Source organism: Scardinius erythrophthalmus (assembly GCF_964197995.2).
Source record: "Scardinius erythrophthalmus genome assembly, chromosome: 9".
Classification (NCBI taxonomy): domain Eukaryota; kingdom Metazoa; phylum Chordata; class Actinopteri; order Cypriniformes; family Leuciscidae; genus Scardinius; species Scardinius erythrophthalmus.
The window spans coordinates 24,022,865-24,050,615 of record NC_138229.1 but is presented as its reverse complement, the minus strand read 5'-3'; the positions used below and the strand labels follow the sequence as shown (position 1 = coordinate 24,050,615).

The 27,751-nt window shown below is 39.6% G+C and overlaps 2 protein-coding genes across 3 annotated transcripts; one reads left to right on the top strand and one right to left on the bottom strand.

Moving 5' to 3' along the window:
• The first annotated feature begins 258 nt into the window (after positions 1-258).
• On the top strand, positions 259-6,440 carry prg4a (proteoglycan 4a). Of its 2 annotated transcripts, XM_081373334.1 has the most exons (14): positions 504-598; positions 679-795; positions 1,536-1,649; positions 1,868-1,921; positions 2,238-2,333; positions 2,603-2,668; positions 3,110-3,181; positions 3,857-4,156; positions 4,420-4,506; positions 4,590-4,729; positions 4,821-4,977; positions 5,063-5,170; positions 5,548-5,676; positions 5,822-6,440. In XM_081373334.1, the coding sequence occupies exons 1-14, from the start codon at positions 526-528 to the stop codon at positions 5,926-5,928; spliced, it is 1,620 nt and encodes a 539-aa protein (XP_081229460.1). In that variant the 5' UTR covers positions 504-525; the 3' UTR covers positions 5,929-6,440. The 2 variants fall into 2 exon arrangements, with proteins under 2 accessions (XP_081229461.1, XP_081229460.1); XM_081373335.1 differs by lacking the exon at positions 2,238-2,333 and having other exon boundaries at positions 259-598.
• On the bottom strand, positions 5,506-27,743 carry LOC308695257 (nucleoprotein TPR-like). The gene is made up of 51 exons (XM_081373333.1): positions 27,531-27,743; positions 26,933-27,037; positions 26,777-26,832; positions 26,581-26,677; positions 25,812-25,915; positions 25,526-25,690; positions 25,343-25,435; positions 25,172-25,252; positions 24,998-25,085; positions 24,528-24,668; positions 24,307-24,401; positions 24,000-24,197; positions 23,802-23,909; positions 23,462-23,682; positions 23,144-23,304; positions 22,929-23,056; positions 22,516-22,664; positions 21,273-21,435; positions 21,041-21,175; positions 20,815-20,955; positions 20,503-20,671; positions 20,248-20,420; positions 19,886-20,038; positions 19,671-19,787; positions 19,365-19,568; positions 17,983-18,173; positions 17,722-17,869; positions 17,310-17,447; positions 16,699-16,830; positions 16,376-16,506; positions 16,065-16,275; positions 15,821-15,967; positions 14,818-15,007; positions 13,893-14,089; positions 13,610-13,683; positions 13,327-13,517; positions 12,994-13,242; positions 12,524-12,672; positions 11,933-12,013; positions 11,634-11,837; positions 11,430-11,564; positions 11,173-11,263; positions 9,978-10,165; positions 9,783-9,854; positions 9,602-9,693; positions 9,405-9,514; positions 7,872-7,970; positions 7,612-7,771; positions 7,420-7,529; positions 6,506-6,601; positions 5,506-6,240 (listed from the first exon to the last, which is right to left on the bottom strand). Exons 1-51 carry the CDS (start codon positions 27,679-27,681, stop codon positions 6,182-6,184), a joined length of 7,041 nt encoding a protein of 2,346 aa, XP_081229459.1. The 5' UTR covers positions 27,682-27,743; the 3' UTR covers positions 5,506-6,181.
• Positions 27,744-27,751: the final 8 nt, after the last annotated feature.

Sequence of the window (27,751 nt, the reverse complement as noted above, 5' to 3'; positions counted from 1 at the left end):
CTGCTTAACATGTTTGTGGAAACAATTACTTTATTCAAACATTTCTGGTAAGATTAAAAAAGAGAGAGATATTAATATTTTGACAGTAAAGTAAAGATTTCTATTTAATAAATGCTTTCATAAATGTAATAAATGCTGTTCTTTGAACTTTATATTCATCAAAGAATCCTGAAAAAGAATCACCATTTCCACAAAAATATTAAGCAGCACAACTATTTTCAACACTGATAAAAAATGTTTATTGAGCAGCAAATCAGCATATTAGAATGATTTCTGAAGGATCATGTGACACTGAAGACTGGAGAAGCCTAATGATTACAATTCAGCTTTTACCATCACAGGAATAAATTACATATTAAAATAGAAAACAGCTAGTTTTAATTTGTAATAATATTTCACAATATTACAGTTTATTTTTATTATTAATTAAATGCAGCCTTGGTGAGCATAAGAGACGTCTATCAAAAACATTTCAAATGCTTCCCATCTTTTGCCAGGTGTTGTTTATCAGTGTGCGCTGCTACCATGACTGGATCCGCTCTGGTTTCGTCTCTCCTGGCACTGGCCTGTGTTCTCCTGCCACTGTGTGCTGCTCAAGGTGAGTCGGACACTTTCTGGTGAGGTCCATCATGGTTCTGGTGAGGTCTGGTCGAATGCAGCGTGTGTTGTTGTGTGCAGGCAGCTGTTTGGGCAGATGTGGCGAGCCGTTCGCCCGCGGACAGGTCTGTAACTGTGACTACAACTGTTTTGTCCACGGCGAATGCTGCAAGGATTTTGATGACGTCTGCACCGTCAGTAAGACCCTCACCACCTCACGATAAACTCGTTATTTTTTATTAGGCTAATAATTTACTTATTTTTAAAAGTTGGGTAGTAGTAAAATATTCAAAATTATAGAAAATTAGAAATGCATGCTGGGATGCTTTTTAACACCTTTAATGGAATAGTTCGCCCAAAATTAGCATTATGTCATTTACTCACTCTCATGTTGTTCCAAACCTGTATGAGTTTTTATCTTCTGTTGAACACAAAAGAAAATATTTTTTAATAATGTTGGTCATCAAACAGTTGATGGCACCCATTGACTTCCACTGTGTTCAACGGAAGAAAGAAACTCATACAGGTTTGGAACAACTTGAGGGTGAGTAAATGATGACATAATGTTAATTTTTGGGTGAACTATCCCTTTAAATGTGTTTAAATGTATGCTGGATACTTTGTTTTTCCTTTTTCCTTTTCTTCTTTTTCCATTTTTATTTAGTCATTTTTAACTGTTTATACGTCAACGTTTCTGAGTTTCTCCATTTTTAAACCTTCACCAAATGTTTTCTTGTAATCAATTATGTAAAACCTGTCATATGAAATAACAGTCATATCTTTTTTATTTAACAGTTTATTGAATGTTTAGAAAAACTGTAAGAATTAAAGAATTATGAAGAATTTTGATTATGTGTTTTGCATTTTTATGGCCAATTTTATGGCCAATATGATAGGGTAGGTTTGACAGGGTTAAAACCATTGTGTGTGATTGGCAGGGGACTCGTGCAGGGGTCGCTGTGGTGAGCCGTTCCTGCGCGGGAGACAGTGTGAGTGCGACTCTGACTGTGTGCTGCACAACACCTGCTGCCCGGACTACAGCCCGCAGTGTGGTAGGACAGACACAAGCTTTACACATGAAGCTTTACACTACGCCAGGGCTTTTACAGACCCAGGGACCCCCGCGTAAAAACACTACCTAACATGACTATATGCTACCTAGATTACATTCATTCAAATTGTTATAAATGAGACGAACATTTTGAACATGTACTGACTTGATCAGATACCAGTTTTATTTTAGTTTTGACTTTATTTTTGTTTTCATCAGATGCTTTCTCCCAATTGCAAGTTGCAAGAAGCCCAAAACTGGACAAACCAACAGGTATAATTTTAATGTGTATTTAATCCTCTTTTTTTCTTGTATGAATATGACCTTTCCTTAACCATGATTTTACTACAAATAAAACCAATAAACATTATTGTACTTAAACCATGGCATCCATAGTTATAGTTATTATAATCAATCCACCAAAAAAAAAAACATGGTTACTACACTTTTACCATAATAAAACCATGGTTAATTTTGGTGACAGCTTGAGGGACCCCTTTAGTGCTGATTGGCTGTATGTACAGTAAATTCAGGAAAAGGTCATTCCCTCAAGCTACAATGTTAAACATAAAGTCAAAATTGTCTTTAGTCCCTCCCAAGACCAAAACACCAAAAATGCCTGACCTGAAGCCCCTCAGAGCCTCCAAGAAGCCTTCAGACAGCGAGAGTGAGGAGGAAGGTACAGGTATGTTTAATCTGTGGAGATTAATTGCAAAGACAGACTGTATCTCACAGATTACAGGTAACTGAACACAGACCAACCCAATCTAATGGGTTATTGAAATTTGTTCACTCGCACAAAAGTTGGGACCAGAAGATAAAACAGGACATATTAGTGAATGACAGTGGTTTATGATTTATGCAATCACCAATGGTGAGCCCGCCTGAGCTCTCATTTTATAATAACTTCAGATTGGATAATGACAAAGTGTATTTTTATGTTGTGTTTTTTAGATTATACTAAGGAGTGTATGGCAGCATGTCTCGCAGCCCAGCAAAGCCCAGATTTCATGAGAGCTGGTAAGATTGGAAGCAGACTTACATGTCTTCAGTGCCTTTATTACATATATTTTATACATACACACACTAAGATTTATTTGGTAAGATAGTTTTATATTTTTCAAAGAAGTCTCTAGTGTTCACCAAGGCGGAATTTATTTGATCAAAAATAGTTAAAACACTAATATTATCAGATATTATTACTATTTAAAAGAGCTGTTTTCGATTTGAACGTATTATAAAATGGAATTTATTCCTGTGATGGTAAAGCTGTATTTTCAGCATCATTACTCCAGTCTTCAGTGTCACATGATCCTACAGAAATCATTCTAACATGCTGATTTTTTGCTCAAGAAACATTTCTCAATATTATAAATGTTAAAATCAGTTGTGCTGCTTAATATTTTTGTGGGGGGAATTTTTTATTATTGTAACTAAATAACTTTATGTCTCCATCTGAAGCTCCATCACTTCCTGCTGGTGGCCCTTCGCCCCTGGACTCATATGCTCTTCTGACACCCTCTGACATACCAGGTAACAGCTTCATGTGCTTACTTTAAAAGAATTCACTTATTAAAATAAAAAATAAATATACTTTTTATGGGAAAGAGACAACTAATTTAAATCTGCATACATTTACATCATGCCTGGTTCTGGGATTGCATGAGATTTTCAGAACCTTGTTGGGGAAGCACATTATCTTGCAATGGTTGGTTAGACTTGATTCAATTCATGATCCATAGGGCTTTGGCTGAATTCAAAAGCAATTTGTGCAAATTCAGAATGATTTGAATAAAATACCTTTGAATGATTTTTATTAATTTCTCTATAATGTGTCTTGACCAAGAAAAAGAAACTACTTTATTGCACCCAAAGCAATTTTAAAAGTCAGCATTAAATATATATACTTTTGCTGTCACAAGTTTACCCTTGCAGAATCTGAAAGGGGGGGGGGGGGGGGAGGGTGACTGTGCTTTTATTAAGTTCTGGTATTTTAAAATAAGCTATTTCACATAACAAATGTTTATATATAGACCACAAGAAAAAAAAAAAACTGAAATTACACAAAAGACCCAGTTCAAAAGTTTACATACACTTGATTCTGATGTGTGTCGTTACCTGGATGACCTGACCCTCCCTTAGACCCTGTGTCCTTAGCCCTGATTTGATGATCAAAGTATCAACCAAACTACATATATGCTTTCACAGGTATTGGTTCCAACCCGTCCGGGTTCCCTCTACCAGAATCCGGTCCTGCTCCTGCAGCTGGGCCCCTACAGGCATTGGTACCTTCCTCTGGGCCCCTACAGGCAATGGTACCATCCTCTGGGCCACTACAGGCAATGGGACCTTCCTTTGGGAATCCCCTAACCATCCCTGTGCAGGTCTCCCTCTCTGTCAGCGGTCAAGGTGACGGGCCGTCCAGCGGACCTGGCTCTGGTTCAGGTCGACCCAGCACTCTTGCAGACATCGCCCAGGCCATGGCAACCAACAGCCCTGCAGGAGCTGGTATATAGAACTTATGAATTTTTTCATGTCCCTGAAATCAACTATGATGTATGAAGTATTTTTAAAATGAGTTGTATTCAGTACAAAAAAAAAAAAAGAAGAATGATTGTCCCCTGAAATGATGGGGGTAAAAAATGAGTATTTTACCTTTATTAGGGCATAATTTAACATATACTGTCAATCCCTCATGGTATATACTTCTGGTTAATCAGTTAATTAAAATAAATGAAATCATATTTGAACCATTATTGTTTTTTTTTAAGATGCAAACTCAGACCCTGATCTCTGCAGTGGCCTTGCCATCAATGGAATGGTAACTCTCTTCAACGGCACCGTCATAGTTTTCAGAGGTAAAACTTCTGTATAAATTTCGTTGCATATTGTTCCGTTTTTTTCTAAAGACACTAATTAGGAAAAGTGCTTTCCTTCTCAGGTCACTTCTTCTGGCAGCTGAACCCCAAGACCAAAAGGGCCGGTCCTGCTCGTAGAATCACTGAAGAACTGGGCATCCCGTCTCCCATCGACACGGCCTTCACACGCTGCAACTGCCAGGGCAAGACCTACATCATTAAGGTACTGAAGAACATGCAAAATGTTGCAAACCAACTGTGTTTGCAACCCCTAAAAAAAAAAAACACAGAATTGTACATTTTCCTTCACTAAGGGTGACAACTACTGGAGTTTTGAGAATGGTGTTAAGGAGCCTGGATATCCCAGATCGGTGTCCCAGGACTTTGGTGGGCTCAACGGGGAGATCGCTGCTGTTTTGCCAATCCCAGCCACCAGAAAGAAGCCTGAGTCTGTGTACTTCTTCAAGAAAGGTGCTCTCGGCCTCCCATGTTTGATAAGCATCCTTAGAAATAACTAAAATGATAATGTTAATAATAATTTGCATTTACTAATCAGGAGGCACAATTCAGAAATTCTCTTATCCCCCTGGAAGTGGACCAACTTGCAGTGGAAAGAGATCCAAAAATTCAGTCTACGCCAAGATCCGCCGTGCCAGACAAGCAGGTACTAAATGAACAAAGTACTAAATGCTAAAGTGAGGTATTTGTCTTAAGCAGTGCATTGAAAATAACAGCAACAGAACAGTGTTATTTATATGCTACTATAGTAACTTTTTTTACTAAGTCATTTTATGTTCCCTTTGTAATTTGTATTATTTTTTTCAGTTTTAGAAATGTGAGTACTTCAGCTTAAACTTGTTTTATTTCAGTTAATAGCAGAGATAACATTTCTAATTTTATTTTCATTTTCTAACATTTTATTTCAGATTTATTTCAATGAATGAAAATTATTTTTAACACTATTAGTTTTAGTTAATGATGACAACACTGCAAATGAATAAATACAACCTCAAAAGTAATTTAATACGTCTCATTTGACAGAGATCCAGTTGTCGGGGGAGATCAACATCAAACTCAAAATGAAGGGCTTCCCGACCCCTGTGACATCAGCCATATCCATGCCCAACCCCAAGAAGCCCGATGGTTTCGATTACTTTGTTTTCTCATGGCGTAAGTAACAATATTTTGTCTTGCAACAGATAAAAAGTATTACTTGTGTGTTTAAAAGTTGTCATTTTTCAGTCACATCTCAGTTTCTTTGAATCGGTACATTAAATCTGTATATATGTAAGAACACAATCTCTGTCATTTACAGCTAAAGTCTTCAATGTCAAGATTAGCGGAGAGCTGCCTGCTTTGGCAGCCCCTGTCAGCCATTCCTCTCAGCAGAATGACATCAGCAAGTGGCTCAACTGTGCCTGAAAGACCCGCACTAAACAAACACCACCAGCAGCTGCATGGCGAGAAAGATTCTCCATTTATTAGCAAAACCTTTGAACATAGCGTCAGGATGATTACTCACAAAATATAAAACAACAAATCGAACCAACATTGAAAAGAAACATTAACCAAAGTAAAAAAAAGCAGTAGGCTGATTGCGGGGGCTTTGAGAAGAGTCGTTCATGGGCGTGTGATCAGTGTTTCTGCTGGGCAGACGCTGTGAAGGCAGGTGGATTTAGAAGGGAGTGCCTCTGTTGAGTCCTCGACCCCGGCCTCCACGAGGAAAATCAATACCTACAGGATAACATTGAGATACCAAATCAAATCTCACTCTTAACGAATTGAAGATTTTTGTAGATTAGGTTTCTACAATAAAAAAAAAAAAATCTACAGAACAAACAAAATTTAATACAAACTGATGATTAATGTCCTAACAAATAAAAAGCTTCTGTATACATTTCAATTAACCTTTGCTTCAATAAAATAAAAGCTTTAAAAAGCAAGTCTGTGTGGTGTTACTGTACAGTACGTGAGAGAGTGTGAGTACTGGGATCCTAACCTCTCCTGATGAGCTGGTTCCTGCGGGGCAGCTGGTGCTGAGGAAGGAGTCGGCTTGCAGGCTTGGCCTGACCAGTGCTGCTGCTAGTGCTGGTATCTAAAGACAACGACAAGCGGGGTGTTGTTGGTTTCATATAGCTTTACTATATAGTTTCACATTTAAGAAAAGTTTAAACAATATCTCGAATGACAAAAAAAACGTCATGTTTGTCAACTATTGTAAAGTAAACCATTTTGATTATACCTTAAATACATGTGCAAACACATCAAGATTTTAAAAAAGCATTTTTTGTACGAATAATTCATAAATACCATGATTTAGTTAGAAGTTGAAGTTTTATTGCTATTATTTTTATTATTATAGCCTTGTGTGATATAATGATGATGATAACAACAATGCTTTGCTTAGCAAGTACAACTCATTTTACTAAACTAAATGTTTCTTTTCAAGAATTTCATTCTTTACTCAGTCTTTTTCTTCATTATTTCAGAAATTAAATACATTGGTTACACTTTATTTAAGGTGTTACAGTGTCATACATTTCAGCACTACATGTACTTACTATAAGGTTAAGATTGGGGCTTGGTTTAAGGTTAGCTGCATGTAATTATGAACAATTTTAAGTAATTACTTCAGCAACTAAATGTAGCATGTAATAAGGACACTGTAAAAAAAAAAGTGTTACTGCAATGTAACCGGTCCTACTGACGCACTCAGCGAGGGATTTGAACCGTAGTCTCCGGTACGGGAGGCAGTGCTCTAACATGACCGCAGCCTCTAGCGTCAGTCGCTTAAACACCTCTTGATATCAGGGGAGGGGAGGTTTACATGCACAGCTCTTACTGGCCTATGACAGTTATATTACCAACAGATTTTTTTAATGAACAAAGCAGCAAGCATGAAATGGTGTGTACCTGCGGAGCTGGATGTGGGCTCTTGACTAGTGGAGGGCATGCTGGCATCGTCGAGCGGCTGAGTGGACTCCATCTCCGACTGGCCCTCTAGACACGCCTCACTACTCGCCCTATACACAGATAGCACAATTACTACAACTCCACTGAAAAAACTGAAAGAGAGGTGAACTAATAAACTGAGTGAGCGCCCACCCTTCACTCTCAGCCTCGGCCACAAAGACATCATCTCCATCATCTCCCGGGACAGCTTCGCCTGGGGCGGTCAGACTGGCGGTGGACGTGCTCACCATGGGAACCGACTGAGAGGCCGTCTCTGACACGTCAGAGGGGTGACTCTCTGTGAATACAGTCACTGGCCAGACAGATGAAAGTAGGAAGAGAACAATTAGGTTTGACTAACAGTCATATGTATCGACCAAATGAACATAACCTGACTTCCACCAGCCGCTCACCTGGAGCAGCCACTTGTAGAGGGGTGGTGGGGACACTCCTGCCTCCAGATTCTTCATCGTGAGTGGGCAGGAAGAGAGGACTTTCATACATGCCTAACCCTGCCGAAGACAGAAAGCCTCTTACTTTTATGTGACTCACATTACAGGAAGAATGCATTTTATAAAAGATCTGACTTGTTCCATTTGACATCATGTAAAATCCTAAGCAAACTGAATGTTTTGCTGTCATTAAAGCAAAACATTACTTATTTAGCATTATAAGAATTGTGGCAACACTTTACTGTAAGGTTCCGTTTGTTAACTAGACATGCATATTAGTCCCCAGTTGATATTTAAAGGTTTAGTTCACCCCAAAAATGTTATTCTGTCATTAATTAATATATGTATAATATTTAAATATGATATTTTACAGCATTTATTGATCATGGTTAAAAAAAAGTTCATTTCTAATTATACTGTTCATAGTTAGCACATGCTAGATTACAATGCATTAAAAATTGCGTATAACCAGAGGAGGACAAAGAACACAAATTGAGTACTTTAAAGTACAGGTACCCTCATAAAATATTACTCAAGTAAATGTATTAAGTACTCCTTTTTATTTTTACACGAGTAAAATTACAAAAGTACTTGATTTTTAATGTACTCAAGTATGAAAAGTAAAAAGTACTAATCAATATTTAATAATTTTATATTAAGCATTTAATATAATCCTACAGCTAAAATACCTGGGGGTGAAGGGGTTGCTGGGTCTGACATCATGAATTATTATGAATTGTCAAGTAGCCAGCACCAATCAGTAAGGAAGAGGAGTGCATTTACATAATATGTATTTATCAGAGTAAGATTTTTTTTTTATTACCTTGCCATACACCATCAAAACATTAAATATATTCATTTGTTACTGATACTTCATGTGTGCAAACAAGTGAAAAACACAAAATATAACAGTATTTAAACAACAAAACGTGTGTTGACAAACAACATAAAATGTTATGCATTTTGTTCAGTGTTACTTCTGTTTTTAAGAACGTTCATAATAATAATAATAAATGTTTCTTAAGCACTGAATCAGCATATTAAAGTGATTTCTGATGGATCATGTGACACTGACGACTGGAGTAATGCTGCAGAAATTCAGCTTTGCCACCACAGGAATAAATTACATTTTAAAATATATTAAAATAGAAAATAGATATTTTAAACTGTAATAATATTTCACAATATTATTGTTTTTACTGTATTTTTGATCAAATAATGCAGCCTTGGTGAGCATAAGAGAATTTTTTCAAATATATTTAAAAAAAAAAACGTAGACCCCAAACTATTGAACGATAGCGTATTTATAAATAAAAAATATTATAATAATAAATACTGTACAAAAATATATAGTTCAGAGTTTCCATAGAAACTAATGTTAGAGCCAAAAGGACATGAACAGACCTAAAACAGAATCTCCGGGTTGTTATCTTGTAATGGAGGTAATTTCGAAACAAGGTGAAAGCATCATTACTCTGTCATGCTGGTTCTCACCTCCATGTGTGGCCAGATGGCTCAAGTCAGAATGAGAGGAGCTGGCCTGAGGCATCATGTCCTCAGGAGGGCCGAAACGGAAGCGAGGAACTCCAGCCACCTGAGGAGAACTGAGATGGAGAGACGCATCATTAACAGAGGTGTTCAATGATGTGTCTCTTCTTGCAATAAAAGAGTGAAAAGCTTCTGTGACTCACTGAATGGCCTCTGCAAAGCCGTCTGTGCGGTGTGGCACCACAAGGGTGGGAGTGCTGGGAACCATTCTGTCATCATCATCAAAGAAGTGTTGCTGTAGGAACCAAAATACTGATGTCAGAAACTCTGAAGCCCTAAAGACGTGGGATGTTTACATTGGTATTGCGCACAAAGTTCACTCACCATGCTTCCGATTCCAGGCGTGAGCTGGGGTGCACGACTCATTGAGGGCCGCCTGCTCTGTCCTGGCTGCCTCTGTGGAAAAGAATGGTACAGTCATCAAAATTATTTCATAAAAGAAATGGAGTATGGGAATTATGTAGTGACAAAAACAAACAAATCAAAACTCTTTTGCTTGAGGGCATGGTTTGTCCGTACCTGCATGATGGGGGGTCCAAGCTCAGGGATGGGGTGGATGTTGAGACGTGGGGGTGGGGTGTGATGCGGTCTCCGGGGGGATTGGGGCAAGCGTAGGCCCAGGGAGGAGGTGGTGGTGCTGGGGACTGGCTGGTGCTCTCTCACAGGCTCAGCAGGGAAGGCCTCCAAGGTGCTGACACTAGCTTCACCTGTGAACACAGAGAGAGTTAATTACTATTGCTAGATCTGATAAACTTATTCTTTAAAAGGGCCATATTCTACCCTTTCATAATCTAGTCGTCATTGCATAACCTTTTTTCTATGATGGTGATCAAAGAATCCTGGAAATAAAATGCATCACGGTTTACACGAAAATATTAAGCAGCACAACTGACTTCAACAGTGATAATAGGAAATGTTTCTTGAACGGCAAATCAGGAATAAATTACATATTAAAATAGCTGAAAAATGCTACTGTTTTTACTGTAATTTTGATTAAAAAAATAATACAAAAAAGGCCACCTTGGCAAGCATAAAGCCCGGGACACACTAAGCTGAGGGTCAGCCGTCGGGCAGTTTGTGCGTCGGCCGACTAAGCACCGCCAGAGGAAATTGATCCTCGCCGGCTTTTTTGGTGAGAGAGAGAACTCTGATTGGCTGTTCAGCTTAGTGAACGAGTCAGTGCAAGAGAATAATAGCAAAACAGCGAGCAAAGAAGTCAAAACATTAAAGATAGAAGGCTGTTCTAATGTTACATCATCTTGCGTGAGTGTTCTTCAGCGAATATTTCAATATTAACACGAGCGGAGTGGAATGAAGAAAGTGTTTAGCAGGATTGATATTCAAAATGGTAAGCACACACTGCTTTGTTTACGGTTTGTGTATCTGTAGCCTGCAGCGTCGGTTTCCCTTTTTGAATGACGAATATAGACGAATATATCTGCAGAAATAGACAGTCGTCTCATTTACACGCAGACTGCGCATTCTAGCTGACAGTCGGCTGTGGTTCCCTCGGTGGGTTCAGGTGCAGATTTTCCCCCCCGACGCGAGGCGACAACACAGTCGGCTTTCATCAGCGCTAGTTCTTTGGAGACGGTTTGGTGTGTCCCTTCCTTAAGAGACATTTCAAAAACAATCTCCACAAACTTTTGAATGGTAGTGTAGGTACAGTAGTGTTAGGGACTCTAAGGTGAATGTGTCGTGTGCGTTTTTGTACCACTGCTCTGAGAGTCCGCTTGCTTCTGGATTGACTCGGGTGCTTCTTGACTCTCTTCATTGTCAATGCCTGGATCATCTGCCCCATCACCCTGCCAACACACCAAAAATGCCATCAAAACCACCATAACATGTTAAACAGTCAAACTCACTAGAAGAATAAAAGAATCTCAAGTACTGTAGTTAGGATCATCTACTAGCAAACAACAGTAAAGCAACTTAATCATTGTCGGTAAGTGTTATAAACGTAGGCGTCACCTCTGCCTCATTCCCCTCATAGGCCTCATTGGCATCTGCACTCCCACTGCCTTCATTACTCTCCTCAGCTGGTTCTGCCATCCCTCCATCACCATCTTCATCATCTTCATCTTCAGCATCATCTTCATCTTCATACTGCAGAAAGAAGAAAGGTTAATACATGTTGCTAATTACAGTTTCAGCTTCTCTGTGAAACAAACTGACCTGTACAGGCTCCTCCTGCTCCTCTTCTTCCTCCTCCTCCTCAGTGCCACTATCTGTCTCTATGATGATGACGTCATGCTTATACTCCTCGGAGTCGTGTCCGCTGATCTGAGTCTCGGATGGTTGGGACTCACTCACTTGATCCATTGGGACAGACTGAGACAAAGATTCTTCATCTCCCTCTCCTAAGACAGGATATGCTTCCTGTGAGCGATGAACAGACAAGATTAGTGCACTGGTTGTTCATTGCTGGGATGAATAGTTAGTTATGCTGTTATTAAGGGATAAATGGCTGGTACCTCACTGGCATCAGAAGGCTGCTGGACTTCTCCTGAAGCTTCACCCATAGCATCATTACTCTCCTCAGTACCTGAAGCATCCTGCAAAAAGGGCATTGTGGGATGGTGTATAAATCTAAAGAGTCAATTTACAATGGCCAAAGCAGTATAACTACGCAAGTGTTTCCTGCACCGCAAATGGAGCATCTATAACAAAGTCATAGATTTTACATGAGCTGTGAGTTTGCAAAGACTGGTAATTATAATATAAACAGACAAAACATCTTTTCTGACAACACCTTTTTCATCCCTGGTTCAGTTTTGAACCGGTGTAGTGTAATCTTCTAATAACTTAAAGGTGCTCTAAGCGATGTCACGCGTTTTTTAGGCCAAAACATTTTTTTTTTTTTCACATACAGCAAACATCTCCTCACTATCCGCTAGCTGCCTGTCAGGTGTTCCTAATAATCCTTTAGGTGAGTGTATATATAGTCTTAAACCATTTCCAAAGTATTGTTTCCCTACTAAAAACTATGGATTTCTTTTTAAAAATGATGTACTCTTTTCCGGGATTCTTGATAAACAACAAGCATCAAGGTATACACTGCTCACCTCCAGGCCCACTCTTCTTATGATGCGGAGCTTCTTAGTGATGGGTGGGTGGGTGGGGTCATCCTGTGTGGAGTCGCTCACCTCGGTGGAGCTCTCCTGCTCTTCCTCTCGCACTCGTTTGGGCACAGATGAGCCTGCTGTCGCTGACACTGACAGAAGAACAGTACGTCATTAAGAAACCTCATATTAATACAGGGGAGGTTAGGGGTTTTCTAGGGGTCAGTGGAAAAGTTATGAGAAAGATGTAAAATAACAATAAGATGTTAATATTTACCAAATCTGATTCATAATATCACACTTACCATTTTGGCTTTTATCATTTGGTTACTAGTTAACATTATTTCTGACCAAGGCCAAAAACCAATATTTTTTTTATTTGTAATAACATGCACAGATAAATCATGTAGAGTAAGATTGGGAACATGTATGAATAGATGTACATAGACTTTAAATATCATGGTTCTTTGTACCTGTACCAAAGACAGCAGTGGAAGTGGACGGTCTCTCCATCTGTGAGCTATGTACTGCCTCCATAATGGTCGTTGCTGGTTCCTGACTGGCCTGCTGCTGAGTGGGCTGGACGAAAGCTGTGGCTTGACTCTGCTGCAGGCTGAGGATTGGCTGTGTGGTCTGTATGTTAGGACTGGTGGAGCGCACTGAGCCACTGGTGCTGCCATAGACAGTCACATGCTCTAGTGGACCCTCTATGGATGGCATAGCTGATGGGACAAAACAATGACAATTTACCACTTATGCGCTAAAATAAATCATAAGACTTCATGAAGCCTGACCTCCAGCCATACCTTCCTGCGTTTCGACCTGTGTGGTGGGCATGACTGTGGCTGTGGGCGTGGTTGCAGGAGCGGGTGTTACCATTGGGCGGATGCTTGCCCTAGGGGTGGACTTGCTCCCTGCAATTGGTGAAGGCTTGCTGGGGGTGGCAGCGACTGGTGTGGGCTTGATGTTAGCAGTGGGCGGCTCAGATGTACTGGCACTGTTAATAGATTAAATATGAAAAGACAATATTGAACATTGCTGGAATAAAAGATTTGTCCTCTTGAATTTGAGCTCTAAATGGAGAATTACCTTCCTCTGTCAGCAGCAGGTGTGGGTTTGAGAGTGATCTGTCGAGCATCTGATGACCTCTGTGCCTCCTGAACCTGGAAAAGATCACAAGTACTTTGATCAATAAAGGACAAACACTTAAATATTTACCTAAATACTTTAAAGCCCAGGATGTCTCTAGCCAGATATATAAAATGTAATAGTTAAAAACCCAAGAATGAAATGGAATACAGACACATAGTATTTCTACATATATCTGTCAGAGTAAATATGGGCAGTGAGTACAGAGTTTGTGGTACTGTACCTTGCTCTGGCCAGGCTCCTGAGCTTCATCTCTCTGTTCTCCGTGTCTCTCCTGTTGCTCACGGAGTTCCCTCAGCTCTCTTTCCTGTCGGCTCAACCGGCCTTCATACTGTGACTTGAGCGCACTCATCCTCACATCCAGCTCCTCTCTCTGCTGCTTCAGCTCCTCGTTCTCTTTCGCCAGCTGCTCCTTTGCACCTGAACACACCCACACACATTTAGATTTTAAATAGAGACTTTTATTGTACTTAAAACTGTGCTTGTAAAAACCAAGGGGTCTTTATCTTGTGCAAACGTTTTGGGTCTGTTTTTGTTATGTTTTTGAAAGGTCTCTAATGCACACTAAAGTTGCACATTATCCTTCAGAAAACATTTCAATATAGTGATTTGGTGCTCAAGTAACAATTCTTATTATCAATGTGTGTTGAAAGCAGTTGTGCTGCTAAATATTTTTGTAAAACCCATGAATTTGAAGTTTTTCAAGATTCTCTGATAAATAGAATTTCAAAAGAACAGCATTTATTTCAAGTAGAAACTTAAAAAAATAAAAATAAAAAATCTTACTGACCCCAAACTTTTGAATGGCAGTGTGCTATCCAAAACACGATGTTGAAGTAGGATATATCAAAAGGCCAACAGCCTTTAGTTTATTAAAGTAGATTTTTTATTATTATTAGTATTATTATTATTATTATTATTATTATTGTGTAATTGTTGATTTAATTTCCCCCCTTTTCCCCCAAAAAAGCATTATTTCAATTCAAACCATCACATACTGCTAAAGAAATTGACCTTTAAATGCCAAAAATGTATTTGGATCTTTGTCTAGTAAATAATGGTCGTCATTTGCTAGATGGACTAAACTGCTTTGGACACTAGGAATATCTGCAGGAATAATGTTGTGGTATGTGTTCTGGTTTACTAACTGTTAAGCTGGTTGATCTTCTGCTTGGCTCCCATGAAAGCTTTCTTGGTCTTCTCCTCTTTATCAGCGATCTGCTGTCGTAGCTGCTCCTCCAGGTTACCCTTCTCCTGTAGCTCTGCTTTTATACGGTTGAGCTCTGGCTGCACCTGTGCCAGCTGCTCCTGCAGGCTCTTCAGCTCTGCTTCACGCTCCTGCACCCAAACATCACCACATATATGTTTTGAATAAGCTGCTGGCAGACTCGTTGAGTTACGCACTTCATAAGCAACAATGACGGAGGATGCTAGAACGCCTTCTTAAACTCTTTTCCACAAAGGCCACTAAAGTCCAACAATAACACTCCATCAAACTAACTTCACACTTCACCATGTCAAAAGTTAATGAACAAACACTTCATTGCTGTTTCACTTCCTGGAATAAACGCTTTATTACCATTATATAACATGAGCCAAAACAGAGAAGCCCACAATGGCAGTGTTTGTGATTGTATACGGTGTACTTTTAAAGCACCGGACGTCCCAGAGAACTGAGGGATTATAATATGTGGGTCTGTAAAAGTAATCAGGAGGCTTTAATTGTTTGATTTGTACTTTGGAGGGTTTCAATAAAGATTTTAATCTAATGCAGACAAAAAAGGTTAGTTCACCCAAAAATGAAACATTTAATTTAGGCTGTTATTCACTTATAAACATTGATCAATACACATAGAAAGAGCACATCAAAAATGGTAAACAGAAGCTCAAATATGCTTGCTTGAGATGTGAGAATCAATGAGGTTTGCTCTTGAGGTAAAGTATGGTTGAGCTTCCATTTACCAGATTTTGTGTGCTCTGTGCATTAATGTTTATATGTGTATAAAATTCTAAATTAATTTTCCTAAATTAAATGTCTCTTCAGAAGACATGGACGAAACCGCTCTATTTGTGTGGATTACTACTACAATGTCTTTACAAACTTTTTTAGATACAATTGTCAGAAAAGCACACTAAGCCTTAAATGAGTACCTTCTGTATGCTGTCCAGTTGAGTTTCCAGCTCTGAGGATCTGTTCTGTGCCTGACTCAATGAGTTCTTCAGGTTCTGAATCTCCTGGACAGAGGCCTGACGGTCTTCCTGCTCCTGTGCTGGTTTAGAAGCAGCCTCTGCCACCATCTGTGAGAGAGATGTGACAGACTCAGATTCTCAGACTCAGGCCTTTTCAATGGTTAAAAAAAAAAATTCAAAATGATAACCAGCTGTTCTGGTATACCTTATCATGCTGATCTTTGAGCTCTTCATACTGGGTTTTGTAGCGACGACCAATCTTCTTGACCTGTGTGATGGTTTTGAGTTTCTCCTGGATGTCCAGTGTCTTTGCCTCCAGCTCCTTCTTCAGATTATCCCTTTCAGTGGTGACCTTCCCAAGGCTATCCTGTAGGTTCTGCACCTGGCTCTGAGCTGTAGTGATTGAAGCTTGGCTCCTGTTTGGTAGGTAGAGAAAGAAGACTGCTCTGTTAAAACAAACAAAAACAAAACTCCCAATTTAAAAAGTTATGATTTAATCGAATTGCCTAAACTGACCTGGCCACCTCATTCTTGAGTTTCCCCGTCTCCTCTGTGAGCTGCTGGATGCGTTTGAGATTGGCCTCTCTCTCAGAATTCAGCTTCTTACTTTCCTCCTGATCGCTGTCCTTCTGCTGACTCAGCAGTTGCTGCATGACCAATAAAAATCACAGAGATAAGAATCACTGAGAACCAATAAGAATCACTGAATGAGAACCACACTACTAGTCAAGTTTGGTCATGCTTGACTGAATAAAACTGACCTAACATACTAGTATTTATATTCTACATGTTTGATTCAATGCACAGAAGTTCATGCATAAGGAGTGAGATCCAGAGACCTGTGTGCGGGCCTTCAAGCGCTTGACATCGTCCTCCAGGAGTTTCTTCTCAGCCTGTAACATTCCACTCTTCTCACTCAGTTCAGCATTGGAGTCCAGCAGGGGCTTGATGTCTGCTTCCAGCTTACGTATCTACAAAATGACATACAATCAAAATCTGATTAGCAAGGTTTAAGCAAATATACACCGACTGACCTGTACTTGCACATCAATAAAACCTATAGTTAAGCTAATCTGACTTTCACTATTACTAATGGAGGAGTGATGTTTTGTGAATCATTTATTTGTTTTATGACAGCTATACATTTTAGACTTAAACCCCCTAATTTAAAGACTTTTTAAGTAATCCCACGGGCCCCTAGTGGACTCCAGCCCACTGGTTGAGAACCAGTGTTCTACAAGTTGTGCATTGTAGTGATCTGTTGTAAAGTCTCTAAATTACCTATAACCAACTACCTTGTTTCTTGAAATTCCATTATTTCTAATTATCTATAAAGACAGTGCCTGTGAGGGAGATCCAACTCTTGATCTCTGATGATCACTTTAGCTAATAAATAAGACAGGAAATGGTCTTAATGAGTGAGGTACACAGTGTGCTCTTAAAGTCTTGCCTTGGCCTTAGTCTGCTGTAGTTCATGCTCCAGTCTGTTCTTCTCATTCTTCAGCATCTTGTTGGTCTCGGTCAGAGCACTCATACTATCCATCCGCTTCATCATGTCTTCCTGCTGTGTCAAGGTCTTTGTTGTCACCTGTAGATCGAGATGTTAACTGACTGCAGTGCATGTTTGTTTGTTTTTCAAAATCAGATCAAGTTAGGTGAAGTGTTAACTTTCTTTAATGTTAAATGTTTTCTCTTGTGCCAACTAAACATTTAATAAAAAAAAATATAAAAAAAAATATTACAATATAACAAATAACAATGGACAAACAGATCCCATTTAGACACTCATGTCATTGTTTAAGCCAACCAATAGCAGATGGAGAGAACATTTAGGAAAACTGTTTGAAAACACTTTTTAGAACCTGTAGCTTTTCTCTCTCTGCATTCAGACTGTCCTGTAGTTCCTTCAGCTCTCCCTCCAGGTACTCCATGCGCTGTTTATAGCGCAGGGTCTCCACCTCCGCCACTTCCAACCGGGTCTCAGTAATCTCCTTCTCCCGCCGTACAAACCTGTTGGGAATGAGAGGCCACATCATTACTATACCTTTCTTGTATAGTACTGCAAGGCATTCTGACAGCATGTCATGATCCTTCAAAAGCGTCATGTTGCCAAGAGGTTTTACCTGAGAATGTCCAGGATCTGCTCATGAGACTTGCCCTCCTCATTCAAAGAGATGTTCAGACTGCTCTCTTTAGCGCTCTGCTGCTGTGTACAGGCTGTTATCTTGCTGCTCAGGTTCTCCATCTGCTCGTGGAGCATGGTGTTCTGCTTCAGCAGCTCCTCAGCTCTCTTCTGCTCTTTAGAAAGTTCTTCCTGAAGAGAAAAATATAGATGAAGTCAACCAAGGAAAAGCTCTACAAAGGATAGTGTTATTGAGATAGTCCACCCAAAAAAAAAAAAAATTCTACCATCATTTACTCAAGTGTTTCCAAACCTGTATGACTTTCTTTCTTCTGTGTAACAGAAAAGAAGATATTTTGAAGAATGTTTATAACTAAACAGTAACTTAACTTTTGACCAATAAGTGGCACTCTTACCAAACTGATGTGTGGTCAGTGTGAGGTGACAATTACACATACAATGTTGTGTCAATATACCAAAGCCTTGTTAAGATACAGCCTGAGTCAGCTTGGCACAATGCCAATAATTTCTTTGATGCTTTATTCAAAATCAGTTTGGTCAATCAAAAAGCTATTAACAATGGTTCGATGATGACCTAAATTAATTTGAGTGAAAATCAGTTTGAAAATAAGTTTTTCAAAGAAATTCAAAATGGCAGACAGCAGTTCTGACTCAAGGAATCGATCAAGACCACTTTCATTAAATTAGGCAAAAATTAGTGAAAAGCTATTAGCATATTTTTATTATAAATTTTGACCAAAGTGGCACTGTTCAGAAACCTACAGTATCTTCAGGGCATGGTCGAGATAACACATTCTTAGTTCCGTAAGGATACACTAATGCATTCATAAAACATAGCATTTTAAGTGTAAACGGCTAATGCCCAAAAAGGAAGCTATGGAAAAATTGGGTATTATTCGATACTGCACCGAATTTGATGGCAAACTGTTCAGAAATTGAGCAAAAAAAGTAGGTGTTAACTAGTAGGTGGACCTGTGTAGAAATGCTGCAAGTAGCCTCAGGTCATGCATGTGAAAACATCTACTAAGATTCGAATTTGGACAGTTGGTGGCGCTAGAGGGATTGAGTTAGAGACTCCAAATTTTCTGTGGTTGATATTGAGGCTGTCCTCTATCTGTGTACCAAATTTCATAGCTTTCCCAAAAGCACTTCTATAGGCTGCCATAGACTTGAGAGCAGAAGGAGGAAGAATAATAACATTTCTTATTAACAGATACAACAGGTGCCTACACACCATCAGTGCTCGGCCCCTAAATATAGCATTTCATTTATGATGGCCTGTGAGGCTCTCTCTAACATTTTGCATCAGCCAGTTAATTTTTTTTAAACATACTTCTGCCTTTGCCAACCACAAGATCTCACCTTCAGTCTCTTCTCTTGCTGTTCCCAGCCTGCCCGACCCTGATGCAGTTCAGATGCAGCTTTCTGAGCCTTCTCCTCTAGCTGCTTCAGGTTCTGCACTGACAACTGCCCCTGTTTCTTGGCAGCCTGTAGGGCTTCCACATCCGCAGCATGCAGCATGAGCTCTCGCTCGTATTTATTCTGAGCCTCTGCAGCCAGCTTAGCCTTGGGCCAGAAATAAGACACAGGTGAGTAAAAATTCAGGAAACTCTGTGAGTAGCTGTGTAAAGAAACAATTCTGATTTGTTCCAGGGGTGTCACACATACCTGAAGTTTGCTGTCCTGCGTGGCTCTCTGCTCCTGGGCCACCGCTGCCACAGCTCTCTGCAGGGCATCCTGCAGCTCCGTCTGCATTTCTGTCACGCTCCTCTTCAGTTCCTTCACCTGTTGTGCAGCCAAAAGAAGGGCTTTCAATCTTTATAACTTTACTATACAGAACAACTACAACAAACATTGACGTGCCATCCGTGTGCGTTCCTTACCCGTTCTTCAACGCTATCTACAGCTTTCATCTTCTCCTCCTGGAGCTCTAGCTTTTCCTTCTCTGCTTCCAGCAGCCGGGCTTCCAGCTGCTGGTTCAACTCCCGTGCCGTCTTCAGCTGGCTGTCAATGGATGTTCGTGCCTGCTCAGCCAACTAGAAGTAAAACATAGAACAAATTTTAGTACTGTGGCTACTTGGGACTTGCGTTAAAATGGGGCAGTCGTGGCCTAATGGTCAGAGAGTCACTACTCCTAATGTGTGTGAACTTGGATTGATTAAATGTAGAAGACAAATCCTGAGTATAGTTTACCATACTTGGCCTTCACTCAAAATCAAATGAAAAGGTTAAAGCAGATTATCACCTGCTTCTCTTTGTTTACAGACTCCTCCAAGCTGAGCACCATGGATCTGTACTGCTCTACGTTGGTGGTGGTGTTCTTCAAACGCTCCTTCAGGTCAGAGTTCTGTTCTTCAGCCTGTTGTAGACGTGCTTGGAGCTCATCTACCTCCTGCTGAGGAACGCCAGGAGCTGAAACTGCACATAACAGGAACAATATTGTCTTTTATAGCACTGGAAATTATGACACTCACAACTCCATCCACTAATTTCTGTTTACCTTTGGGTAATGTCCTGACAGGCTGTTTAGGTGCTGTGCCAAGGTTCTCACTGTTCAGTTGCTGTCTCATGGAGGTGACCTGCTGTTCAGCAGTTCTTAGCAGCTCTTTAGTTTTATGATGTAGTGCTGCTTGTGCCTCCAACTGCTTCTTAACCTCCAGCAGCTGAGCCTAGCCAACAGAATTTAGACATAATTTCCCACAAGTCTTTGAGGTGTAGACAGGTCCACTTGTGGGGTTGTATAGGTTTGATAAACAAGTTAAACATTGTGAATCTTCACCAATAAAAAAAGGGAGTGAATTCACGAGCTTACATCTTGGTTGCGTTCTAGTGAGTGTCTCTGTTCCACCTCCTGTTCCAGTTTCTTCTTTAACTGGATAATCTCTTTCTCCAGGCGCTGGGTCTGGTTGTTGTAGCGCTGCTTGGTCTCAGTCTCAGAGCGCTCCATAAAAAGCTGTGATATAATGAGGAAATTAAGAATGAGGCCAAAGAAAAGAGTGCTTTGACAAAGTTGGTTGGGATATGTAGACAAGTTGTACCTGAATGGATTTGAGGTTGGTGAGCAGGAGATTCTGGCCCCGCTGTTCAGTCAGGACGGACTCTTTCTCCTGGGAAAGTCTGTTCTCCACCTGCCTCAGAATGTCTCGTTCCTTACGGATATTCTCAACACGCAACTGGTAAAATAAAATTTAAAAAAGTCGACAAAAATATAAAACTGAATATTGAATATTAGTTTGCTGGTGGTCCATAAAGTATTTATCTTTCCCTCACCTCAGCCATGGTTAGTTTCTCATTGGCCTCCCTCAGATCTTGAGTCATTGTGTGAATAATCTGCTCATGTCTCTGATGAGTGGCATTCATCTTTTGATTCTTCTCCCGCAGGGCTTCAATCTCTCGTTGAAAGCCATTCACATTCTCCTGAAGCATCTCATACCTGATATGGACCAATTCATATTTTAAGAATTCAATGCTTTTCAAATCATGAGTTGGAATTTGAATTAAACTATTCAAAAATGCTCACTTGGTCAATTCAGTTTGTATTTTTATACACTACTACGAAAAGTCCACCAAATTTTGAGATAATTTAATAAAAAATGATATTAGTTGAAATCAAAATTCATGATAAATTACAAACCTCCATTACATTCTGGGAAATTAAATATTATTCCACAAAGTAAGTTAATAAAATATAATGATATTATACATATTAAAAAATTCCTATATGACTTCTTCTTAATCAGTAGCGTCTCCTGACCGTAAATTTAGGTAGGGCAGATTCTGGGTCTCAGCACTAGTTTAGGATGAACAGTTTGTAAGCTCTATATTCTAATTGCTGAACACATGCCGAACACTTTTGGCAGAGATCTAAAGTGCATTATTCAGCCTGAAAGTGGCACTCTAATGTTGATTGACAGGCTCTAAATACACACGACAGAGGCATAGAATGTTATCTCAGAATTGCCCTAATGTAGTATTTTTTGCCTCCGGATGTTTTTCGAATGTTGCAAGTTGTAGAGGAATTCCAGTGAGAAAACTGTAACATGAAAATAAGCAGGGCAGTCTCAAATCTACCCCCCAATAGCACTAAATTGGAGCACGCTGCAGTTCCATTTTTTACCACAGATTTACATTGGAAAACTGTGGGACGCTGTAGAACTGGGAATTTGATTATATCCTGCTCACTTTTGACTTTAAATAGTATAGAAAATATGAAAAATATTTGTTGCATAATGCTGAACAAATTTACGATTTATTTATGATTCAGTTTATATAGAGTTCTTTCTAGTGGACGAATATTTTGGTGGGGCACTGCACCACCTGCCTATACAAACGAGCCGCGGCTTATCTCAATTATAATATTCTGGGGGCAAAATTTGCATATGTTGTGTATGTGAAATGTTGATTGTTAATGAATAAAGATAAAAGCCACATGCAACAAACTGTTAACAAGTAGCTATGACTGGACTGCTCAGATTCCACGCAAACTGAGATTTTTCAGACAAGTTGTGCTCACCGTTTAAAGGCGAACTCAAGCTGAGAGGAAAGTTTAGCCTTTTGTGAGAGCAGGTCAGACACTTGAACACGAAGCCTCTCAGTCTGTTCATTCAGAAGCTTGTCGTTTTCTGCCTTCTCTTTTTTATATGTTGTGAAGGCATCGTTAAGCTGAGGGGTGAAAACATGCAGTTTAATGGTTAATATTAAATGTCCAAATGAGATTTGTACAACAGAGTCATTTTATAAGAAACAGTTCACCAATAACTGAAAATAGTTCCAATGTACTCAATTTTATGTCATTTCAAACCTGCAACACAAAAAGAACAGTCTAGCAGAATGTCTATGCTGCTCTTTTCCATTCAACAAAAGCATACAGGTTTGGAAGAATTCTCTCTTTAAAGTAGAGAAATAAGGCGAGTCAATCTGTCTAACCTGTTTAAGTGCTGCTTTAGCCTGAGTTGCCTGGACAGATTCTGAAGCTGCAGACCTCAGGGGTGTAGATCTGGTGGACATGGGTCCTGACCTGCTGGGAGTGGTGGACTGAGATCCAGCCTCTGAACCTGAACACAACCACAGGACTTCATTTAACATTTCATCAAATGCCAATACAAAGGAGAGTCCTTTTGGTCTAAGGGGTAAATTTTCACCCTGTGGTGGGAGCTCGACTCCGGCTGTCTGCAACAGGATACGATACATGTCTCTTTGTCGGATGGCAGAGTCAGCCAGCTGCTTCTGGTGGTTTTGCTGATCTTTGATCTGCTCCAGTTCCTTCTGAACCTTCTCCAGACTCTGTTCCATCTCTGTTTGTCTGAAAGAGCAGATACAGATTTTCTTTTACTGATCTTCATAGTGCTACTGAAGAATAGCAGGGCAATGTAAATATTAGTTCTGGTAGATCTGAAGATGAAATATGTGTATTTATTACTGTGGTCTATATGCCACTCCCAAGATCACAAGGTCAGTACCTGGCAGTCTTAGCTTGGTTCTGGTCCCTCTCTCTCTGCTCCTCCAGGTCCCTGATCTGGGCCAGAAGGTTCTGGTTCTGCTGCTGAAGCTCTTGCACGCTTCGGAAGGCCACCTGCCGTGAGCCCTGGACCTCAGAGCTGCTGCTCACAGCTGAGCTTAAGTCCTCACGCACCACCTGATTACCACGTGCCTCCTCCACCTCCACCAGCAGCACACTTACCTGAATCATGAAAAAAAAGTTTTTTTTTTAGAAAAGTCTTTAGATTTTGTGATCAGACTTACTGTTGTCTGAGCCTGAAACAAGGTGTTTCATCTCAATGTTTATTGTAAAAGGCTTACCTGTTCAGACATGTCTGCTAACTGTCTCTTTGATCTCTGATTATCTCTCTCTAGCCCTAAAGCTCTCTTATTCGCTTCATCTGTCACCTTCTGCAGCCGATGGACCTCCTGATTTGCAAGAGAAAAGACAAAGATTAGCATCTTCTGACTGACAATCATGTTTTTTTCTCTTTTGCCGACTTTCATATTTGTGCAAACCTTCATAGCTAGCTCCAGTTTGGCACAGAGGCTAGACATGGACTTCTGCATGTTCTCATATTCCTCTCTCTGGCGTTTCAGGATAGGAGCTTTGTTCTCCACCTCCAGAACTATCTCATCTAGAACCTTGTTCACACGCTTGCTCTCCAGTTTCTCCAGGTGCAGCTGGTCTTGTGCCTCCACAAAGGCATTATACAGCTGAGAGCAAATACAGACAATTTAACGATAAACATAACATATTGCTGAAATCAATCATGCGACTGGGCCAAAAAAAAAAAAGAATTATTTTGTGATCAACATTTTATACCTCCATTAGCTTCATGCCCGGCTTAACAATCTTGGCCACTGCGGCTGCAGTTGGCGAGAGGTTTGTTAGCTCTTCTTCTGTGAGAGCTGGAACACCTTTTTGAAGTATACAAATTCAGACTGAAATCTTGCACAATTACATGATTCAAGAATCTGAAAAGATTATTCAGCCTATAACAAAAACTGACACAAACTCAGGCAGGTTTTTTCTCTGAGCATTACCTCTTCTCTTAAAGTCAGCAAGGCGTGTGTTCGAGTGCTCCAGCTCTTTCTCCAGATTCCTGACCTTCTCATGTAGATCAGACTCTGCCTTCTCCCTCACAGCCTGCAGCTCTGACAGCTTCTTCTCTGTACCTTTATTGGCTGTTGATAAAAGAGGCATTTAAATTTGGCACATTAAAAACATTCACAGAGAGGCAATGAGAGAAAAACCCAAAACCCAAAACAAGACAGAGACAATAGATATGTTCAGAAAAGCATTTTGATACTGTTGATATCACTACTATATCTGCAGTATTTTCATACTGTGCACAGACTTTGTGCATGCAATACCAGGATGGCCTTCTACATTTCCCAAAATGTGCAGTATACAATAGAACACACTATGTGTACAATTATATCCCAGAATGTAATGTGCTCAACCTTCCTTTTTCAGTGTAATGAATGAATCAGAAAAAATCATTGGTTCAAACCTTCCATCGTCTCCTTCAACAGTTTGTTGAGCTCTTCAACAGCTCTGTTCAATTCAGCATTCTTGGCTTCAGAGTCTACTGATGCATTCTGTGAACAAACAAAAGGATTCAGATTTGAATCATACCACACATTAATGTTGGACGCTGCACAACAAATATCAACATTTTACTGACCTTGTACAAATTACAGAGTTTAAGGTTAGCATTCAGCTCATTGCGGTACTTTTCCTCCATGGAGGCCCGTTGTTCTTTAGCCTAATAAATAAGACAAACAATGCACCTTGATTAAATTTATCTTCTATGTCAAGTGGTAGAGCAAACAAGAATAAGAAGGGGATAGTGAACCTCTTTGAGTTTGTTCATCAGATTCTCAGTACTCTTCTGCAAGTTGTCGTTGTTTTTCTTGAACATGTTCACTTGGTCCTGAAGTCTGGTCACCTGATTATGACATATATGATTGATGCAGACAGGTGATCTAATAAGAATGCAGCCCAATATTTAAATACACATCTCAAAAATTCCTCACACCTCTTCCTTCTTGGTCTCTAAAGAGCACCTGAGCTCCAGGACCTCTTTGCCCTTGTCTCTGAATACTGTGTACAGCTCGTCTGTCTTACTCTTCAGCTCTGAATTCAGCCATGTGTTCTGGTTCTGGAGAAGCTCCTTTTCTTGCTCCATTCGCTTCTCACGATGCTGATGAGAAAGAAACACAGTAAACCATTTAAATAATCAAATACAAATATGTAATCAATGGTCAGATGTATTTATTAATCATATTAGAGACCAAATAACAGCTAAATGAGTCACTGGTTACCTGAATGGAAACTTCAGATGACTGAAGTTCATCTAGTTTAAGCTGGAGCTCCATCTTAATTTTGCTGGTCTCTGCGAGTTTGTCATTGAGACGTTTGAGATCCTCTGTATATTGACCATAAGAGACATGTTAGCAATTACACAAGTCAAAAGTACTGGTATTTTGGGTTAAAAAATAAATAGTAAACACTCAACTGCACAAAACAATAGATATGTTCAGAGAAGAATACTACAACAATACTTGCAGTGTATAGTATGCATACTGTGCACAATAGAACACATTATGCGCTATTATATCACACAATGCAATGTGCTCAGTCTTCCTTTTCCAGTGTGATGAATGAATCAGAAATATTATCTGATGAAATTAACAACTACTTGACAATTGTTTTGACATGACCAAAAAAAAAAAAAAAAAAGACATTTGCAAAAAAAGGCACATTTTGTATGAAACAATTATTTGACTGATTAAATAAAACTATGCATGTGGGCAATTACCTTACTGATGAATTTTTTTCTGATTGACAGTTTAGTTGAACAACAAAGAAATACTTAACTGCTACATTCCATTCTGTTTAAATTTGTTAATATAATTAACTTTTATAAAGAACTCTGAACAACAGTATATTCATTTTTGCAACAGTATCAAAATTGGTATGAAGAATTTCCACATTTCTGTACAGCAATAATGCTATGTGCAAAACAATCTTGACATAAAACTCCAATGTCAACGACAACCTTGATCACTGATGTAAAAAACAGTGCCATACCACTGAGGTTTTCAACTTCTTGAGATCTCTTCTCAAGCAACCGTGAGAGCTCTCGGTTTTCTGCCTCAATTTCATACTTGGCTCTTGGAGGCGTACTCTGAAATGCAAAAACATTGGGATATTTACATCATCTTTAACTGTTTAAAATATTAAGGCCCATTACGAAGCATGTCAGGTGAGAAACTCAAATAGTTACCTCTTGCGTTGTTCCCTGCTCTTCCTCTATATCTTTCAACTTCTTAAGTTCATCGGCTTTTTAGAAAAAAAAAGAAGCACAAGCACATCCATGTTATACAGCAGCTCTGCGTCAATACAATCCAAACATAAAAATAGAATAAAGCATAGTACTTACTGAGACGGACATTTTCCTCCTTAATACTATGATACTCTTTACTTTGGGACAAGAACTGCTCCTGACTCTCAGCTAGCTTCTTCTCAAGATTAAAGTATTGTTGCTCTGTTGATTAAAAACAAACATCTGTAACATGTTTCACTGAGACAATTGACACCAACAGCTCTTTTGACACTTCATTTATTATTAAGACTGCTGATTCAGGAATAAAAATACCACAAGAAGTGAATTAGGCTAATTATGCTTTAAAGATTTACAAGAAAGGCTTTGTATGCTCAGCCAATCTCTGTATCGCTTAACATAATTTCACACATATTCTTTAAATGGAAAAGACAAACATTTTCCTTGGTCTGTCACTACATCTCAGTATTAACTACTACTTAACTGTTTATACCAAATACTTTTAAGTAGACTCAACTTGGTAACTTAGATAATTTATGCAGAAGATACAAGACTCTCCAGAATAATTACACAAACAACTTGTTCATCAATCTGCATAAACGCGTTTATGATGCCTAAACATGCAGTACACTACTTTATAAGACACTCAGCTGTTGAATGACTATCTGGCCCGCCTGCTAACGTTACCGTTACTCACCGCAGTCTGCTTTATACCGCTCGTACTGAGATTTCAGTGAGTCTATTTCCGTCTGCTGCTCTGACAGAACCTTCTCGAGCTTGTTCTGAATGGCTTTCGGCAGTTTGTTTATCTCACTTCTCTCCAGCGTTTGCTGAAGAAGAGCCGCCATCTCTCCGGCTCACTGAAAGAGTTAGCATTAGCTACTGCCCCTACGTCATATGTGAGCGATACAAACTCAA

What these genes read in the sequence shown, in the direction of transcription:
- prg4a (XM_081373334.1), top strand. Translation starts at nt 526, where the DNA reads ATGACTGGATCCGCTCTGGTTTCGTCTCTCCTGGCACTGGCCTGTGTT. An exon ending in CACCGTCATAGTTTTCAGAG is followed by an intron (nt 4,507 to 4,589) that starts GTAAAACTTCTG and finishes TTTCCTTCTCAG; the next exon opens with GTCACTTCTTCTGGCAGCTG. An exon ending in CCGCCGTGCCAGACAAGCAG is followed by an intron (nt 5,171 to 5,547) that starts GTACTAAATGAA and finishes CTCATTTGACAG; the next exon opens with AGATCCAGTTGTCGGGGGAG.
- LOC308695257 (XM_081373333.1), bottom strand. Translation starts at nt 27,681, where the DNA reads ATGGCGGCTCTTCTTCAGCAAACGCTGGAGAGAAGTGAGATAAACAAA. An exon ending in TCTACAAGTGGCTGCTCCAG is followed by an intron (nt 7,772 to 7,871) that starts GTGAGCGGCTGG and finishes CTGTCTGGCCAG; the next exon opens with TGACTGTATTCACAGAGAGT. An exon ending in GCCCACATCCAGCTCCGCAG is followed by an intron (nt 6,602 to 7,419) that starts GTACACACCATT and finishes CGTTGTCTTTAG; the next exon opens with ATACCAGCACTAGCAGCAGC.